The 20,519-nt window shown below is 43.0% G+C and overlaps 2 protein-coding genes across 2 annotated transcripts in view; both read left to right on the top strand.

The window, feature by feature from the left end:
- The window catches only part of TMX4 (thioredoxin related transmembrane protein 4), a 43,653-nt gene extending 30,616 nt beyond the window's left edge, over positions 1 to 13,037 (top strand). Inside the window, 2 exon segments of the mRNA XM_025202338.1 lie at positions 5,958 to 6,021; positions 9,206 to 13,037. Of these exon segments, the coding sequence (XP_025058123.1) occupies positions 5,958 to 6,021; positions 9,206 to 9,495 (354 nt within the window). The 3' untranslated portion in view covers positions 9,496 to 13,037.
- A 5,796-nt stretch (positions 13,038 to 18,833) lies between these two features.
- FNDC8 (fibronectin type III domain containing 8) overlaps positions 18,834 to 20,519 on the top strand; it is a 15,708-nt gene continuing 14,022 nt past the window's right edge. Inside the window, exons 1-2 of the mRNA XM_025202333.1 lie at positions 18,834 to 18,922; positions 19,829 to 20,203. Of these exons, the coding sequence (XP_025058118.1) occupies positions 18,834 to 18,922; positions 19,829 to 20,203 (464 nt within the window). The remainder of the gene's footprint in view (positions 18,923 to 19,828; positions 20,204 to 20,519) is intronic.

The following is a 20,519-nucleotide window of genomic DNA, read 5'->3' as shown; positions in this document are numbered from 1 at the left end:
CTCAGGAGAAAAAGGGGGAAAATATAAAGAAAATAGAAGAAAAAAATCTGCTTAGCACTTCCAAATCTGTAGCCTCCTCATCTGTTCACCTTGCACCTCTGTCTTCTGTCCAGCAAATTTACTGAGACAATTATTGAGAAGGCACAGAAGCAAATTATGGAAATCTCCGTGGACACTGTATTTATAGTTGTCTGGAGCAGATGTGCCGTACTTGAAATGCCTCAATGATCATTAAGTTCCTGTTCCGGGTCTTTCAGTGGAAACTTCATTCAGGACCTTTCTCAATGCATATATGCCAACTCAAAATTAAAAAAACCCAAAAATTCTTTGCTACTTTGACTTTTTAATTTGTTCTTGGGGGGTTTTTTACTTTCTTTTTATGACCATAAACTTCACAGGAAAGCTGCAGCTGGGCATGGGTGAATTCTCTTTGTTGAATAGTTTGGCTGAAGTTTGGCTTCAGTCACTCAAGACTATTCACAGATTTTGGTCAAATTTTACCAAATAGTTCTGGTTGAAAATATTCAGAGGAGCAAGACTCTGAGACCAGCTGAGCCAGGAGATTGTGGTGGCAGCAGCAGCATTAACCACTGTGGGTGACTGAGCTGCTGCGTTGGCTCGGGGAACTGCAGGAGTTAACGCCACCATCTCTCAGCTTGCCACCAAATTCTCTGCCCCTCCAGGAGCTTGGCCGACCATATCCATCCTGCAGGCCAACATGTTTGGCAACTCCTATAGCACTGATAAAAATCAACACGGCACTAATTTTAAGAGAGTTGGATGAATATGGACTTGTAGATGGTTACAGGTGAAAATGTGTTCCTCCTTGAAGCTGTTGATCAGAGGTTCATAGGAAAGTAAGCCTGGAAGGGACCTTACAAGGTCACCTAGTCCAGCCTCCAGTTCAAAGCAGGATTATCCCTGACTAAACCATCCCAGCCAAGCATCTGTCTGATCTACTCTTGTAAACTTCTGAGGATGGAGGTTTCACAGGTTTTTTAGATAGCCTTTTCCAATGCCTGACCACCCTCAAAATCCAAGTTCTTCATAATCTCCAACCTAAATTTCCCCTGCTGAAGCTTAATGTCATACTCTTTTTCCCAGGTCCTGTCCCCTATGGCAACAGAGAAAAGCTCATCCCCAGCCTCTCTGTAATTGCCCTTCAGATATTTGAAGACTATTATAAAATCACTCATCCAGTCTTCTCTTTTCCAGGCTAAATAACCCTGCTCTTTCTGCCTTTCCTTATGAGTCTTGCTTCCCAAGTCCCTAATCATTTTTGTTGCTTTGCACTGAGCTCTTTCCAAACTGTCCACGATTTTCTTAAAGTGTGGGTTCCAAAACTGGACACTGTACTCCAGGTAGAGCCTTGCCAGTGCTGAATGGAGCAGAAGGATTACTTCCATTCATTTGCAAGTGATGCTTCTGTTAAGCCAGGAGCATATATTTACTGGGTTGTATTTTTTTGATTCTGTGGCTGAAAAGTCTATTCAAATCACTGAATGTTACCCCATAATGCAGAAAAAGTATGATAAACTATTTTTGCTCAATAAACAGAAATGAACTGGGAGGGAAAAAGTGAACTTATGCAAGAATCTTTTTTTTTTTTTTTAGCTTCTTCAGTGCACTACTTAATCAGGCTTTTCTCAAAGAAGTTTAAACAAAGCCCCTAAAGCACACTATCGAAGGTCTGTCTTATGCAACCAGTTGTCAGCCACATGGTTGATTTATTGAAAGATGGAGATACATGCTCAGTCTCCTAATGATATTTGGTAGAAATTCAGGTAGATTGCATGCAACTGTAATAAAAATGCATTGAACATGACTAAATTTATTTGATCAAAATGCAACATGCATTTTATAGCCGAGGCTTCTACAAAAGCATGAACTTAAAGTGGTTTAAGAGAGTTGACAGATTACAGTGTGGTTCCATTGTTGCTTTAATTTGGCTCAATTTTACCAAGGGGCAACTTCTTGTGACATCGCAGGGGTATCTTATTTTTATGCTGTTTTCAGCTCTATAGACCACGTGTCTAATAGGTTCCTTTGCAGATTGGATCTGCGCTACTTTTCGGGGGGTGGGAGAGAAGCTACGCTATTCTTCAGAGTGTTTTGTCCTCAGGAAAATGGGCAAGGGGAGCAATCATGCTATTCTAGCTTTTGCCATCGTACCAGAATTACATAAATCATTTTGCATGCTCGGTAGTCAGTTAGCTAATGGATGTGGACTGGACATCTGCTTTGGTGTTTTTGAGGCAAAAAAATTGCTTGGAGTGGTTCAGACAGCGGACCTTAATTCTGACAGAATAAGTCCTTGATTAAGGCGTGGCCCTTCAGGTCCCTGGTACATATTATGCTTCTGGCACGATTAAGATCTTTATTGTGTAAGGAATAGCAACTGGCGACATGTTCATAGAATTGTTGCAGGTTTGTGATTTTTATGGCACAATTATGATAACACTCAAAATACAGGTTTCCCTCGATTTTATGTGGGTTCTACATATGCAAATTAGCTGTTATGCGATGACCCTTTTTATACCCCAAATTTATGATATGCAAGGTAAATTCACATGTGATTGGCATTGGCACCCCCCCCTCCCCAACAGGTAAGTCTGCGGGGAGGGAAATGGGTCATGGGGCTCAGGACTCACTCACCCCAGCCCCTGCAGAAACTGCTCTGGGAGTGGTTAACCACTGGGCTGCACTGTGCCTCAAACTCCCTGGGGCTTTGCTTGTCCCCACTCACCCCAGCTCCAGGGCTGTGCTGTGCCGTGGTGCAGGCAACTGGTGTCAGCTGCTCCCAGATCTGGTGCAGCAGGAGCTGGGATAAGTGGTGACAGGTCGAGCCCCGGGGGGTTGGGACATGATGCAGCCCAGCAGCTGTAGGCAACTGACATTGGCTGCTCCTGGGGCTGCTGCAGCAGGAGCTGGGGTGAGTGGGGAGAAGCAGAGGCTTGGAGCTGCAGCAGGGAGCAAAGTGAGGGAATTGTCAGTGGGTGCAGCATGGCAGGATGCAGCTCTTGTTGTTACATGCATCCCGGGAAGGCTACAGGCTGGGGGGCTGTGCCAGGCTCTTCTTGCGGGGTGCATGCCCCCGGATCTGCGTGCAGGACATGCGTGCAGGACGACAGCAGGCTGCAGCTGCAGGCTGGGGCTGGTGGGGCACCAGGGTCTTCCTGGTGCTTGGCAACAATGCTGGAAGGGCAGGTTGGGGGGGGCTATGGCAAATTTTGAGATGACAGCAGCTACCTACCATTTTAGGCAGGTCTTTGCCTTCTGCTTGTAGTGAGGTAGGGCTATTTAGGAGTCTGGCTAAGATGGGAAAAGAGGAACATGACCTTTTAATGTTCCTTGTCAAAGTCAGTCATGAGCCGACTTTGACAAGCTCAGGAGGCTTGTCAGTGAGGCCCTAAGGGACTGTGACCACAGGGAGAGGGGAGTTCAAGAGGAGTGGTTGCTCCTCAAGGGAGCGATCCTCAATGCACAAGCTAAGTCTATTCCATCTCGGAGGAAAGGCAGCAAGAGGGCACAGCAGCCCCCCTGGCTCTCCAGGGACCTAGCAGACCTCCTGAGGCTAAAAAGAAAGGCCTACAAAGGATGGAGGATGCGAGTCACCTCCAAGGAGGATTATTCTGCACTGGTCCAGTCCTGTAGGGAGCAGACCAGGAAAGCCAAGGCTGCAACTGAACTCCAGCTAGCTTTGAGCATCAAGGACAATAAAAAGTCCTTTTTCAGATAGCGGAGTGAGCCCCACTCAGCTTCCTATAGTTATCCATATATAGTGACTAAAATTGCAGACACTGAATTAACTCTGAATAACATATGAGCTGGAGTGACAGCCTTCATGTGGTTCTAGAAGGATGAGAATAAGATAGATGGCTGTTTGTGTAGATGTACTAAACTGCAAATCCAGGGGTCCATAGAGTATGGAAAATATGCCAAAAGCTGGGTTGTCCCTTCCATCCCACAGACCCCATTGATTTCCTGCAGGGCAGGAATCCCCCCTTGCAGAGCAGCTTGCAAGATCAGGGTAAATCCATTTCTAGTAACAGACTTTCTCACGCACCCTACCCACTACATTCACGTTTCTCCACTTAGCCCACCTTGGCATCCTTCTGAACCCTGTTATTTTTCAAAACTATTTGGAGAATAGAGAGTGAGTTCTGAATGCCAGCAAGCAACTCTGCCTCTACTGAACCAAGCGGAGAAAGCAGTTGCACTTGAATTTCCCAATTGCCAATTCTCCTTTTTCCTTTCTAACACCAGAATGGAAAGAGCTTTTAGCAAAACTCTCTCTCTAACTTTAGCGGCTGCTCCAGTACCATATAAGGAGACGGGCCATTTCCAAGATCCAAAATATTGAGGGTTTCAGGAGGTTGAGAAAATGGCGAGTTCATATTTATACAGAAACAAGTGGTATGTCAATCCAAATCACAGAACCCGTGCAAAATGCACTCTCTGACAGGAACGCCGCTAAGCAGCGGCGTTCAGCGCCTCGTTTTTAGGCAATCGTCAGGTAAAGCTCCATCTAGAATAGATTGAACTAAAGCAAGATGACAGGAACTGGGAACCCCCAAATCCGAAAGAAATAGCTTTAGGGATGAAAAAGGAGAGTGTGTAAATAGCAAAAGTAGAGGTACCACATTTTGGAGCCAATTGCTTTAGAGAATAAGTGTGTTTTTAAAAACGGATTAAAATAGATTTCTGCAATGGAGGAGCAGGGAGTGCACAAACATTTTTATTTTTGCTCTCAAGCAAATCCCGGGACGTCATTCTCCCCCTGTACTCGGCCTTAGTGAGGCCGCAGCTGGAGTACTGTGTCCAGTTTTGGGCTCCACAATTCAAAAAGGATGTGGAGAAGCTTGAGAGAGTCCAGAGAAGAGACACGTGCATGATCAGAGGTCAGAGAAACAGACCCTACGATAACAGGCTGAGAGCCCTGGGGCTCTTTAGCCTGAAAAAGCGCAGGCTCAGGGGTGATCTGATGGCCACCTACAAGTTTATCAAGGGTGACCACCAGCATCTGGGGGAACGTTTGTTCACCAGAGCGCCCCAAGGGATGACGAGGTCGAATGGTCACAAACTACTTCAAGATCGTTTCAGGCTGGACATAAGGAAGAACTTCTTTACTGTCCGAGCCCCCAAGGTCTGGAACAGCCTGCCACCGGAGGTGGTTCAAGCGCCTTCATTGAACACCTTCAAGATGAAACTGGATGCTTATCTTGCTGGGATCCTATGACCCCAGCTGACTTCCTGCCCTTTGGGCGGGGGGCTGGACTCAATGATCTTCCGAGGTCCCTTCCAGCCCTGATGTCTATGAAATCTTAAGTGCAGTTCCCACTGAAGGCTGTGATGCTATATGGTAGCTGTTAAAAGTTTACCAGAGCCATTATTTTTCCTGCCTTGGCAAATGACACTTGGTTTGTTTTCTATTATATTTTGTGTAGCTATCTTTTTACACTTCTGATTTGGAAGACTGTAACAGCAACATATTGAAATAATCCTTTAATGGTCACTTGATTTTTTTTTTTTTTTTAAGGGTGTATTAATAGTTTATAAAATGCAATATAAGCATGCGAGAAGTGAATTAATTGTATTATAGACCATCTACATAATGTCTGTCACTCAGTTAATTAACATCTGGCTTGTTAGTCTAACAATCTACTCTGTGTATTAATTCTAATTTTTCCATATAACTGATTTGATAAAGGGGTTGTACCTTCAGTATAAAATAAGCTTGAAATGGTCAAGTAATTGATATAATTGTCATGCACTACTGAGGAGTTGTACAGCAACAAATTGTTCTCTGCAGGATGGTGCATTCTCTTACATTAATGAACTTGTAACAAGAATAATTTTAAATTTCATCATGAGTATACTATATTGTAGAAATACAAATTGGTTAGCAGTGCAGTGTTTATTGATTGATCACTGAACTACATTTTCCTTTTTCTCAGATCCTGGTTTTGATATCAGACTGCCTTTGCCCAGCCAAATCAAGGTACAGAGATGAAACCTCTGGTAAGTACTTTGAGTGCATAAACAGACCTTTGGAGTGATATTTATCTACTAGTGTATATCCCATTGACCAGAAAGCTCTAGCTGGCTGCTTACAGATGTAAAAACACAAAAACGGCACTTTACTTTAAACTCGGCACACCCGTGCACTGAGCCTGTGCGTGCCCAGAAGAGGCATTGTGTTAGTTTGACCCAACATTTCTAATGTCTGTATAGAGTGGGAGCTTCAGCAGGGCTTTTTTTTGGCTCTCTTATCCAATAGCTGATTGGATCAGCTTTAGATAAAAGCTCCAACAGGCCCATTTGAAGAGTGTGATCTATAAAAATGCTGCGGAGCTGGGTCGAACTAATGCGCTGCTTCTTCCAGTAAAGCGTAAGGGTTTTTTTTGCGGGGGGGGGGTCCATGTGTCAGCAGCCTCTCTCTTTCTGTCTTTTTTTTTTTTTAAGCTTGCATTAGGGCAACGGAGTAAGTGACACATGTCTCTGAGCATTTCCTACAACATCCCTAACCCACTCATCCAGCCTGTGTGCCAGAAAGCTTGGGGGCACTACTGTCCTACAAAGATGTCTGACACTTGTTTATATTTCCTGTTGTGGAAATACTGTGAACATCCAAGTTTTTTAGTTTGATGGTCTCGAATTACTTTACAAACACCAGTTAACTTTGACATGTAACTCCGTAAGGGGAAAATGGCAAAACTCCTTTTACTGATGGGGAAAGTGGGGTATAGCATGGAAAACCAGTGGAGACCTGGAAATACTTTGGGTCTCCAGATTCCACTTTTTCTCTCTAGCTTCATGACTAGAGAGGTGCAAATGTTTTGTTCTCAGGTGGGACAGACGCCTGTGCTTCCTAACACACATTCTGCATACAGTCGGGCATATTATGTAATCCAGTACAGAGGTCAGAAGCTGACAGCCCGTAGTCTGGCAGCATTCAGCCTCTGTGGGAGCTGTCCTTGCACTGTGCGGCTGTTAGCTACCTGGGGGATTGTCCCTGCACTGCAGTGCTGCTTAGCAGCAGGGAAAAGCAGTGGTGATGGCCTCAGTCCTACTGCTCACCTTCATTTGACTCTACCTTGCATCCACATGATCCTGTGCAGTACTTCAGAACTGTATGCCTGTGGGGACTGCAGGATTGTGGTTTTTTGGGTTGTTTTGAAGTTGCTAAGGCTAAAGATGCAATTTGTTGTTTGTGATCAGTTTGCTTAGTTAGGCAATTTTTTTGCTTTTGTGTTAGCACCGGAATTGAAGTTTTTGCAGTTGCAGTCTAATAACTTTTAGTGTTTAGTAGAGCTGAGCTCGTTCTCTGTCATTCTGTCAAATTCAGCTTCTCAAAATGAGAATTTTACTTATTTTTTTTCATGTAATGTAAACAGATTTGCTATGTAAAATTTTTGTGAAGGTCATTTTGGTAACTGCATGGTAGATGGAAGACTGGCGCTAAGCAGTTTTGGAGTCCGTTAGAACCAGCTGTCTCTTACCACACAAACTACACATTTAATCATCTGATTAGCTCTCTCTCTGTATCTATCATTCTCTCTGCTGATTATATAAATACTGCTCCATAGGCTTTGACAGACATGTTGTTTGCATCTGAGGATAGAAAGTGGGCTTTGGAAAGTCTCTTTTACATTTCCTGCGATTTAAACAAGACCCAGTCCTGCCATCTTGTCAGTAAGAAGAATCTCAGAGCAAGGCTCTTCTCCCTATAAGCGCAGGAGGCACAGTTACGAATAAGAAAAAGTCTGTCCCAATTGATATACCAGCAGAAATAAGTATTCAGGTTTGTGTTTAATTCTGGGCAAACATATTCCAAGAACCTTATTATTTTGGTGTAGTTCTATCACTTGAAGGCAAAGAAACTGTAATTTTATAGAAATTGTGGGAATGAAACCGTGATTATATTTATGTGTGTTGGCAGATATTTGGGTTTGGTTCAGTAGTATTGGAAACAAAGACCCTGTCTGTCTGATGCATCATATAAAGTGATGCAGCCAAGTCATTAGACCCAACTTTGGCCAAAAGCAAAATTTGCATAGTGTGGGGAGTAGGCTTCACGTACAAGATTTTATTAAGAGTTATATCATTCTTGGTAACGGAAAAAAGACTCTAGTTATGTTGGATCTACACAAATGTATGCTTTGTCTGCTTTATGAGCTGGCACAACTGCAGCGATTATCTGGCAAAAAGGATTCCAAGAGCTGCTTATGTTTCTGCTGACTTTTTAGGATAATGGTCTACATTTAAGGAATTAATTTTAAAAAAGCGCTGTTGTTAGCTTGTAATCCATTATGAACAAAACGAAAACAAATGTTTGCCAGATAGTAAGGAAAACAAATTTAAAACGGGAAAGATTACACTGAAATTTAAGAATACAATGAAAAAAAATGATGAAAAGACTATGGCTGTGTGTAGACAAAACAAGGGGCATGTGTGCACAACACTTTAAAGTGGGTTAAATGCTTTTGCAACACTTTAAATGGTGCTGGCGTTTGCATGCATCAGTGGCGTATTGTGCAGTAATTCCAGCCTTTGTAGCAAATTTGGTGGCGTTATGAGCCTTAAAAGACTTGGGGCGCAGCAAACTAAAACTCCCCTGAGGAGTTTTAGTTTGCTGCCTTACAGCCACGGAGTGAAGCACCAGGCTTCATGCAGCTCTGCAGGAAGCCCGTGCAGGTAGCTTGGCAGCAGCCTGGGAAGGTAGGCTCTGCCCAAGAAAAGCGACAAGCCTGATCTTTATTTTCCCTGGAGCCTGCCTGCCTGAGGTGCGTGGGGGCCTGGTGCTTCCCTCTGCGGCTGTAGTGCCCCCCACCCCGGGATTGCCTGAGCCGAGTGCCTGCAAACAAGTGCTGCTGGGGGGTGGGGTGCCGCTGCTGCAGAGGGAAACACGAGCCAGCCCCCTGTAGCCCAGGGACCGCTCTGCCCACCAGCAGCTCGCCCTCCCCTCCCTACCACTGGAGCAGCAGGTAAATTCAGGTGTACACGACATGGGGTTTTAAAGGGCCCTAAATTGAAGCAGTGGTTTTAAAACCCACCACTTCAATTTAGGGGCCTCCGTTTCCTTTGCACACTCCCTTAAATGCTACGCCAGAATTACAACAGTATTTGTTTTTTCCTTGAACTCCTTATTAGCTGATGAGCTGTCATTAGGATTTCAGTATTTCTGCTGCTTGTTTTGTTTCAGTTGAAGTGACTGAGAAGGAGAATGTAGAGCAAACTGCTGGTGAAGAGCAGGAAGAGGCTGAAGAGCTTTCAGCAGATGAGTTAGAAGAAGCTGAGGATGAAAAGAAGGACCTTTCAGATGGAGAAGATGGGGCTCATTCAAGTGCTGATGGTTCAGAAGAAGACTCTGCAGTTGATGAAGGGTCAGGGACAGAAGAGATAGAAGACCTCTCTGAACAACTTCCAGCCGATCCAGAGACCCAGAGCTCAGTAAGGCAGCGTAAAAGCCAGGATGCTGATAGTGGACCATAGTTCCCTTGGTGGCAGTTTCCTTAAACGTGGACTAAAAAAGTATCAGGCCTTTTGGCCTTTTGGCCTTTTGGTCTGCAGCTGAAGCTAAACACTTGGTGTATGTTTTGTGTTTACATTAAGCAAAACCTCTGTTCTGCCTGAGCAGGCTCTTTTCTTTCTGAAACCAGTACTTGTTCATAAACTTACAGCCCAGACTTTTTTTATAGAATACATTAGCCATGACAATCACTCGTAAGTAAAATTTGATTTGTTTAGAAATGTATGAGAGGAAGGGGAAATGAACACTTGAACGAGGGACTTGCTGTTAATGCTTATACAAATTTGAATTCACTTACCTGCATTAACTGGAAGTGCCTTGAAGTAGCTTAGTAGAAGTCTGACTCTTCTATTTGAAGTATTTATTTTCCTCAGATGTCATGAGAACAGCAGCCACACCATAAAGTAGCAAAAGGAGGCACCTTAATAGTCTTCCATTAAAACCTCTTTGTCTGGTGGTTTTGTTTTCATTGCTCTCAACTGAAGCACCTTTTTTTTTAATGTGTTTTCTTTCTTTTGCAAGTTTATTGTGAAAATATGCCACAGTGTTATAACATTGACTGGTTTTTGTGCTGTGCTTGAAGTGGGGCCCCAAGGTTTCTCAGCTCTTGATTATGTATTCAGAGGCATAACGCAGAAGTCAGACTTATTTCAGATGATGGTTTTAATACCCAAGGGGTTCAGATAGTTGTCATTGTCTCATAATCCAAGTTGTTCTTTTGTTTTGGGATTTTTTTTTGACCGTGTGCTTCATATGACAAGCTTGAACCTCAGGAGTTCTAAAAATAAATAAAATAGTTTAGTAAGAGGATAAGAAGAGGGAATTTTTGCCAAAGTGTAGCCTTTTATTTTTTAAGATATTACCATGAAATATATTCCTTTCTAAAGTAGTACACCCTAAAAGCTAGCCATATGCAGAGAACTGTAGGGGTTTTTTTCGTTTGTTTTTTGGCCATTCCCAGTCCAGAGTAGTTCTTTGGCAGTTAGGACTACTTTAATATTATTAACTAAAACGCTTCTCATGGTTTTCCCCTTAGTGTGCTGGCTTTACTGGCAGAAGTAGTGGAAAAAACACACCAGGGAATGAAAGAAATAGCTTTTTGGTTGTACTCTTTTCTTTAATCTATATGGGGCTGTTTTGAATTGCGTGAAGTGAAAATCGCTCTTAAGCTAATCTGCTGACAGCCCCTCATGCTTTCTAGTTTATTCAGTAAATCATTTTTTTCCCTTGTTCCAGTTGGCTTGATTTACGATAAGGGATTGAATATGAAATCTTGAATGTTCCAATTTTGGTAGTGTATTGATCAAGATTGCATAAGAAGCAAAGTTTTGGGGTTGTCGTCCCCCCCCTTTTTTTTATTTCATAAAGCTGGTTAAGTAGCTTTGCTCTATTTTTGTTTTCCAAGAATACAGAGCGTTAGCCCCCTTGTGTTAGACAAGGGATATTGCATGTGCACAAAGGTCTCTTTTTTTGAGACTAGTCAATTTTGGTCTTGAGTTGCTTGTTTTACTGATAATACAAACTTTATTGCAATCTTTCTACTGTCATGAGTGGTTTCAATACTTGCTTATGTATGTTGTGTGTATGTTGTGTTCATAGGGCCTGATCTTGGTTTGTTCACATCATTGTAGTTACACCTGCTTTACTGAAATCCTGAAGGTAAAGATCAGATTTGGACCTGTACTTAATTGTCTCCGTGACAGAAGTATGGTCAAGTCAGGTATTTATGGTATTCTGACAACCATAAAGATTTAATTACCTTATTGTCTAGCTTTTTAGATTTGTACCTGGATTTGGAGAAGATTTATTAAGCAGTTATGGGAGTAAATATTTTGTTGCACTGCTCTGAAATAAGAGATGATGAATGAGAGCAGATGGCCTGACTTGTCTGGAGACAATCCCCTAAACTTCCGTAGTGTAGCTGAGGTCCGCTGTTTTTAATGGGACATAGTTGATGTAAATCACATTTGCTGTCAGACAGAAAACTTAGCACACTTAACAGAACTCTGTACTGTCCTTCCCCTCCCTACCCCCACACAGTGCAGTAAATTTCTCTCATCTCTGTGTGAGTTGCTAAAGCAGGAGAAGAACATTTTGAAAAAATAGGAAAAAAATGAGTGGGAGCATGAGGTTCTCCAACAAATGTAAGTCGTATGAAGTGTGAGCTATCCATGTTAGACTGCCAAATAGGCCTGGCAAAGATCTAAAGCTTAAAGGTGCCTTCCTAGAGCCATCTTTTAGGCTTAAAGGTTGAGTATTTAAAAATTCAGAGCATACAAGACCTCTCTGTGTCTTTAAAAAAAAAATGCTGTATGTACCGACTCATTGATCTGTTTCTAATTGAGGTGTCTGAAGATGAACCTGAATTCAGGCACCTATTTTTGAAAATCCAGGTTTGGATGTGTAAGTTATTCCTTACAAGATTATCCCATTTCTTGACATCAGTGTCCATATTGGTTATTAAATCTTAAGTGGGGAATATTACCGCTATACAGGTGTAGGTATTACAGGGTATTATAAGAACCACCAGAAACTTGCATGTAGTTCTTGGAACTCTCTCTCTCTCTTTCTGCTCACAAAACTCCCACTGAAGTAAAAGGGCATTTTTGCATGTCATTGTTGGGGGATTAGGGGGGAGATGGGGTGCTGGTCTACTAAGAGTTCAGTGAAAATCCAATCTGGATGAAGATATGTAAAATTTGTTTCATGTGATATAATGCAAGAGGGAAACTCATTCCTGAACAGCAAGCCTTTAAGCACATAATGTGATTTGAATATTGATCTCTTATATTGAAAGGTCTTTTTTAAAAGTACAATGATGGATCATTTTTATTTTTACAAAATGTTACACCAATGTTCACATCCCCATCATCTGTAATAATGCTACTTTTGTATGTCAGTGTTAGGTAGAATGCTGTAATAAAACATGAATGATTCTTGGGTTATGGAGGAAATCTATTTTCGAACTTTAGCCAAACGGGATATTATTAAAGGGGCATTATAAAGAGCAAATTTCTCCTTGATGAGAAAAAAAGGTGTGCTTGTGGTGCAATAATAATAAAAATGTGTCGGTATGAGTCCTGCAGGATTTATGCTCTTGCACTGAAAAAATACCTTGTTTGTCAATCTTTAAATTGCATGATTATAGTGCTGTAGTGCTGTTTACAACAGTATTAACATTGCAGTGTTACTGCATTATCCAAAGGGTTGACACCTGCCATTTGTGCCAACTCAAAATATTGTTGGCATCCACTCTTCTCTGTTTTGAGTCATTTGAGGGTTTTTTGTTTTGTTTTTTTTCCTGAGGCACAATTCACCCTGAGTGTTGAATATAGACAGAATGCCTTTTAGTGAGAAGCTGTTGCTCTCAGTTGGCTGAAAATGTTTGTTAGGTTTAATGTAGCGCTCTTAAGTCTTGTGGATGAGGTCCACATTTTCAAAAGTGACTGATGGTTTTTGAATGCCCAACTTTCAGAAGTTGAGTGTTCATTGCCTTTTGGGCCTCCTTACGATACCTCACCATAAATCTCTCATCCCAAAATTGAGGCATCTAAAAAAAAATCAGTAAGTCACTTAGGGGGCTGGACTCGATGATCCTCCCGTGTCCCTTCCAGTCCAAATGTCTCTGAAGTGTCTATGAAAAATTTAAGCCTACGTTGAGCACAAATGAGGCCATTCTACTTCTGCTTGTATTTCTCAAAGTTTTGAGTGAAAATACAAACCTGCATGTAAGTCTTAGAATACCCTGTCTAGGTTATAACTGTGTTTAACAATGTTTGTTGTTTATATAGCTTTTTTTCATTGAAATGTTATGCAAAGTTATCTTTTTATACTAAAAGCTCTGCAGATTTATGCTATGGTATTTGTACTGGAATTGCATATAAATTTTCTATTTATAACCTTGTCATGGCTAATTTCTCATTTTTACCATAATTGTATTTAAATGATCAAAAATCTCAAGTGGCTAGGTATAAAAAGAGTTTAGTTCTGTTGCATGTTTGTCAAATCAAGAACCTTTATGGTTTTGGGGTAGAAGTTTGGCATAGTCACCTTGAAGTTGGATCAAGGATAATTTGAGTCAAGACACCACATCTGCTTAAAGCAAACAAATACAACTTCTAAACTGTCTCCATTTTCTTGCAACCAATCCCTGCTTCCTCCTTCATAGACTTGTCTGCAGTTCTGATTGAATGTGAATATTTTTTCCAGTTGTTTGGACCTTAAAAGCAATTTTTAAAAAATATTAAAAATGGGCCTGACTGCTAAGACAAATGTGAAGAGTGCTACAAGCTGAGTAAAATTCAGAGTTGATGTGAAAAAACGTGAATAAAGAACTTTTCCAGTTTTGTAAAGATCTCAATACAGGAAGGCAGGGATTTTTTTGTTCTTTATTGTAGCTCACCACACCTAGGATTCTCATAAAAGCATCAGTGGTCCAAGTGTATTGAGTAACTGAAGCACTCTTAAACCTTAATCAGTGCTTATGACTTATTAATTGTTAAAATATAGCTTAAACTATTCAGCATTTCATTACATGAGCCTGGTTCTGGGAATGAGAGAGAAGCAGGATTTTTTTAAAATAAGTTTTTCTTTTTCTTTTAGTGGCTGTCTCTCTCTTCATTAGATTTTTTTTTTTGGGGGGGGGGGGCCAAAAAATTGTGCAGTCTTGTAAACTGTTATATCAGTTGTCCAAGAAGCCATGGGGTATGTGGGTGGGGGGGTGTACGTGTAGCTTTCTTATGTAGAAATGGCATGGTGCGTGTGTGGTTTAAAAAAAATAAAGCCATGCAACTTCTAAATAAGGAAATGTAACCTATATACATGTTTAGATCCTCACCCAAATTTTTATTTATTTTCTATATACACACATGCACACACAGGTAAAACGTACATATGGATGAGGGCTTCTTTTGGAGGATTTCTGTTGGAAGCAGCCCTTGCTAGCACAAAACTTCATGCCCACAGGCATCTCTACATTTCTTCTAAATATTTAGATGAAAGCACAGGGTTTCTATAATGAATAACAGATAAGTGGAAAGAACAAGACAGCCACCTGAGTAAATGGGGCGACCTTACAGCTGTGTAAGAGTGGAGACAAGGAGTGAATGGATTTCCTTTGAGGAAGCACAGGGATGGAAAGCAAGAAGAGATCAGATGGGAAAAAGTGAGGCTGTTTGCCATTTTCTCTAGCTTGTGGGAGAGCTGTGCACTGGATTGGAAACCATTATGTAGTACCCTTTGATGTTTGACCTGTGCATCTGCTGCTGACTCAATTATTGCTTCTGTCCCTGCCTCTCATATCAGCTGCTAAGTGTTGTGAAAACAAAATGCTTAGAGTAATCTTTTAAGAAGTGAAGAAGGCAGATAAATAAATGGTGGAAAATGGGGTCCTGCTTTTGCATGTTTTGAATGGAGGTGAGCTTAAACAGAAGCATACTTCTCCCTATGTAAAACTGTTCTAAGCTATAGCAAAACTTGAGTTCTTCCCCTCCCTTTTGTTTGAACCCTTAGATCAGGGGCAGGCAAAATATGGCCTGCACACCAGATCCAGCCCACCAGGCCATTCTATCCAGCCCATGGGGCCCCTAAAATATTTAGAAAATGTGTATTTATCTGCTTCTGGCTGCCTGCAAAAGATGACAGGAGCCAGAGGTAGTAGGACTCAGGGGAAGCTGACAGGACTGAGTAGCAAGGTCAGCCCTGCCCCACTCCCAGCCCCTGCCCTCCCCCAGCTGGAAACCTCTATCTGCTGCAGCTTTCACTGCTTCCTTGCCTGCCCATCGGGTGCTCCAGTACCATATGGCCCCCAGCTGTCACTGAACTGTGGGAGCATGGCCCCATACCGCTACCCCAAGGCCAGGAGCAGGAGGGGTGTGTGTGTGTGTGTGTTCATAGGGTGAGTCCTGCATTCACACCCCACCATACACATGCATCCCCCCCCTCACGCTGCCATACACGTGCCCCCACAAACCCCATACCCACCCATACCCCACATATCCATGCACACACCCACATGCTCCCGCACCTACACCTCACATACCCACACACCAACAGCCCCCTGTAAGTCTACCCACCACCCTGTGTGTGTGTGTGTGTTCATAGGGTGAGTCCTGCATTCACACCCCACCATACACATGCATCCCCCCCCTCACGCTGCCATACACGTGCCCCCACAAACCCCATACCCACCCATACCCCACATATCCATGCACACACCCACATGCTCCCGCACCTACACCTCACATACCCACACACCAACAGCCCCCTGTAAGTCTACCCACCACCCTGTGCCCCCCACAATATAAGAGTAAGACTTCATTTTAAGCTATTGTGCAATCCCCTCTATGTACACTACACAAATGCAAGTAAATCAGGACAAAAATATTTTTTGAAATCAAATTAATGCATGTTGTAGATGTTCAATTTTTAGAATATAATTTGGTATTTTTCTGGTCCTGAGATGGCAAACCCCCTAGCTGAAAAGAGTATTTCTGGGGCCAAGGGGAGGGACTTCTGGTGGCAAAGGTCAGGGGTTAGGAGGCAGGACTTCTGATCACAGGGCAGGGCACCTGTCAAAGGGTGGGGCTAACAATGTGGTCCTCGACAGCTTACCTAAATTCGGTAAGCGGTGTTCCACTCGAAATAATTGTCCGCCCCTGCCTTAGGAAGACGAGCTCTTTCTATTTATGAGAAATTCTTTCCCTTTGTTAGCATAGCCTGAAATGCAGAATCACAAATGGGGCTTCCTTTTGCTATAGCAAGAGATTCCCCTTTTATAGTTCCATTCTACCAGATAGGAAGTGTCTCCTCTTTCCATTTTTATAGCCATCTCCTACTGATCTCTTTACCTCACTCTCCTGCTTTCATAATCTTCCTATTGGTCTCTCCAGATAAAAACCTTCTACATATGTTGACCATTCTTTCATCCCCTCAAGCCCCTGTTACTGGTCTTACAGCCACATCACACCTGGCTAATGTTGTTATGACCCAACACCTCCCACTGTTGCAGATTTCATTACCTGTTGCTAATTATTGTGGTGAAATGCCAACGTGTCCCTAAGGGATACCTGGAACTTCTCACCAGGTGGTTAACCAGTTTTTACTCCTGGCAAAAACTGATTGAAATAAACTGACAAGGTTCGCAACCCTTGAAATAAACTGAAATTTTGTTAAGCCCCTACATTAAAAAGTAAGCTTCAGCAATTCAACAGACAAAGGTACAATAATACCAGTATACTGTACAATTGTAACAGATGGTATCAAATGACTCAATTTTGGAAAGAAAAATATCCAGTTACATTCCTAATTTACAGAGATCTTAGAAGTCCTTTGATTTACAGAATGTGATTTTTGTACAGAATGCAAGAAGCAAAGGCCCAACCCACAGCAATCTCGACGAAAGGTTCAACCCACGTGAGACTTGTAGTCAGCTAAAATGGATATCTTGATGATGATGTCACCATTCTCTACCAATCAGGATGCAGATGCATTCTTGTCCTAGATTAGCAGTCCTGCTTTGCCATTGTGACCTCAGAAATTCTGTGACCCAGCTGGTGGGGAATTAGTTGTATGCACAGCAGGGCTTCTGCTCTCTGCACAGTTTGTTCCTTCTCTGGTTTGGAGACACTATATTACAAAACTATCTCCAGGGATAGTAGGGGTGCAGTCTGAGGATTCTACTTGCATTTGTCTGGCATATTTTTATGACTAGTCAATCTGAATTACAAGAAACATCCCATCTCGAGCGATTCTCTTGTTCATGGATAAGGGCTGCATTTCCCAGTAGATCCCAGTGCAGTAAGAAAAATTAGACTTTTCTATCTCTTTCTTAATAGGTGTTAGGTTAGGCATATCTAAGCTGAGGATAGAGTTACAAATGTATTCTCTACAATGAATCTGGGTTGCACTTTGGTACTGCTTTTGATGTACAGTGTACATTTGAGTGCGTTCAGTCTAAGTTAGGTGTTAGGCTCAACAAATTTGGGCCAAGGTTTTCAAAATGGAATTTGGAAAACCAAAAACTGAAATACTCAAAATTGACCTTCAACTTGGGCATTCAAAATCCGAGGCACTCTAAATCATTACTCCCTTCTGAAAATCACAGTTTTATTCTCCTAAGTATTTGCCAAACTGTTTCAAGAGCTTACAGAATAGTGGTCATCACTGTCACTATTATTCTGGTCATACATGTTTGAGTAAAAGTGTGCTGTTTCTTCACTTGTGTTGCATAATATATCAAGTGGTTTAATTATGTGCTCATGGGTATTCTTTGGATAGGACAGGGTTCTTGTGTCTTTCTAAAGAGACTAATGTTCCCTGTTGAACACATGGATGCAGTCGGTTTCCCTGACATGAGGTTTATGTCACGGTGACTGGTTACATAATCTTCACTTTGGTGGTTACCATACTGGGGTGTTTGGTTGGCACTTGCCTCTTGATGCCTTTTCCTTTAAGGTCATGTGCGTGTGGATTCTGCTTGTAGAGTGCCTGAAATCAGATTCCTTTGACTATGGTGATTACTGGGGCAGTGTTTGCATCACCGTGGCTTGCTGTGGTTACTTTTAGTGTCCAGCAGTTGCATATGCTCACAGGAGTGTCCCCAGGGGGGTTGCAGTGGCAAGGCTGCCACCCTTTTGGACTGGACTGAGCCATGGGAGCCTCTGGGGAGTTTTTTCAAGTCCCCAAAGTACATAAGGGCTTCCCTCTGTTCTCAAAGGCATGCCCCCTCCTCTTCCCCATCTGCCTGTTTTCCCTGCTGCCCTAGGGGACATGGGAAGCCCAAATCCACTCCTGCCTGCTCCAGCCACACTGTGTGGGGATGGGACTCAGCAGGGGGTAATGGCAGCAGTAGAGATGGCCAGTGGGTGGGTTTCCCTACTCTGTCTGGTCCCCTGAGAGCAGGCATGGGGTGGGGAAACCCACTTCCCCTCCCTCCTCCTAACCCCCCGCCTGTCACTGCTGCTGCTGAGCCCAGCCTCTGCACAGTCCAGGTAGAGCAGGCAGAAGCAGCTTTGCAGCTTCCCCTTCCCCCAGGACTGTGGGGAAAGTGGCAGGCAGGGAGGGGACATGCCTTTGAGCACTGGGGAGAAGGGAGAGGGGATTCTTATGTGCTTTGGGGACTTCAAACAAATCCCCAGAGGCTCCAGTGGTGCAGTCTGCCTGTATACCCGGTGGGAGGGGAGGCTGGGAGCAAGGAAAGCAGCCACCTTTGCAGTGTGGGTGGTTACTTCCACACTCCCCTTTGCCAAATCCTGGGTCTGCCTGTGGACACTCATTTGAGTTTAGGCTAGGAGAAAGAATAATGGTAATCAAGAAGCTTGCTTCAGGCTTTCTATCAGGGCTTGGTGATCTTTGTTTTCTAGTTTTGGAAATGGTGAGTACTTTGCTAAGGTATAGAGCCATCCCTCTATAATTACATTTTCAGCATCAAATGCATTTAAACCTTTGGTTTTCATTCTGGGGTCTCCCAAATCAAGGGACTCCCAAGTGGGTTCCAGCTCTAATAAGTGTGATGACTGAATTTCTGTGGGGCTAATCAGAAAAGGGTAGAGTTGTGAGCCCAGAAAGGGCTGGAAACAGCTCCCTTAGATGTAAGTAAGGCTATCTGAGTGCCTGGATTTTTCACTTAAGACCCAGCTAGTTATCTGAGGTGTTGCTTGTAACTGGATGAGTTGCAAAATTTCCCCACAGACCTCCTTTAGGAGGACTGGAGTTGCTAGCAATTACAGTATTGCACAAGGGACAGAGTAAGATGCTCTCTGCCCCATGGCAGAGGTACTTAGGGCCTGAATGAAATAGGCTTACCAATATTGGATTAGCACCTTAGCTGTAAAGTTTCCCCATTGACTAATATGCTACCCAGAATTATTCCAAAGTATCCAATTGTAACTGAGAGTAAGAAGTGTGTCAAAGGCTAGATATTTGCGATTTTTATTCAGTGGCATACATAGGCTTTATATAGGTGGGAGAAAATACTAAAACAACACCCCTTTATGCCAGGCCTCCTGTGGGCATGACTGTCCTCCACTGGGGAGGGGGGATGAAATCACGGGCTGTGCTTCAGCTGTTTGGTAGCCCACTGCAAACGGTGACCTCTTCCCCCATCCTTGCACTTCCTTCCCCTCTTTCTCCCTCAGGGGATTTCTGGTGACTTAAGCTTTCATTTTGTGGTTTAGGAGTATACCAAGCCTTAGGCTGCAGTCACATACTGTATACTGGTAGAAGAAAAGGCTTTATCCCCTAGACTTCTGCCTGCTAATACAGGGCGGCCTGACACTTCCTTCTATCTTCTGTTAGGATGCTTCTGGATGACATGGAGGGTTACTCTTATCATCAATCCACCAGCCCAGTGTGGGGAAGAACAGAGAGCAGCACATCACTTCATGGCAATGTGACCACCAAGAAGTGGGGTAATATCGATGGTCTGCTTGCTGGCTGTCACTTACAGCAAGGATTATTCGCTACAATGGGTGGTCTCAGCTCTAGCTTGCCGAATGTGGAGATGGAAACGGAGTCCCGTGAGCCCAATGAGCAGCTGCCTGTCATCCCCATGGCTTTAGATGATGTGCATGATGTTAATGGATTGGGCAAGCAGTCAGATTCAGCATTGCCCAAGGAACTGCCTGAACTGCCCTTTGTTTGTGAGCACCGTGTGACCAGTACTACTGCATGGATTGAGTGGTTTTTATTTTTTTCTGCTTTTGAGGCTATTGGGGAAACTTGAACGAGAAACTTGAATGAGAGTGATGAGATGGTCTGGATGATGTGCATGATGTTAATGGATTGGGCAAGCAGTCAGATTCAGCATTGCCCAAGGAACTGCCTGAACTGCCCTTTGTTTGTGAGCACCGTGTGACCAGTACTACTGCATGGATTGAGTGGTTTTTATTTTTTTCTGCTTTTGAGGCTATTGGGGAAACTTGAACGAGAAACTTGAATGAGAGTGATGAGATGGTCTGGATTTTTTTTTTTTGGTTCTACCATTCAG

The sequence above is a fragment of the Alligator sinensis genome, unplaced genomic scaffold (genome assembly GCF_000455745.1).
Source record: "Alligator sinensis unplaced genomic scaffold, ASM45574v1 scaffold140_1, whole genome shotgun sequence".
Lineage (NCBI taxonomy): Eukaryota > Metazoa > Chordata > Crocodylia > Alligatoridae > Alligator > Alligator sinensis.
The sequence above is the reverse complement of the archived record's forward strand: the minus strand, read 5'-3'. Positions and strand labels throughout refer to the sequence as shown.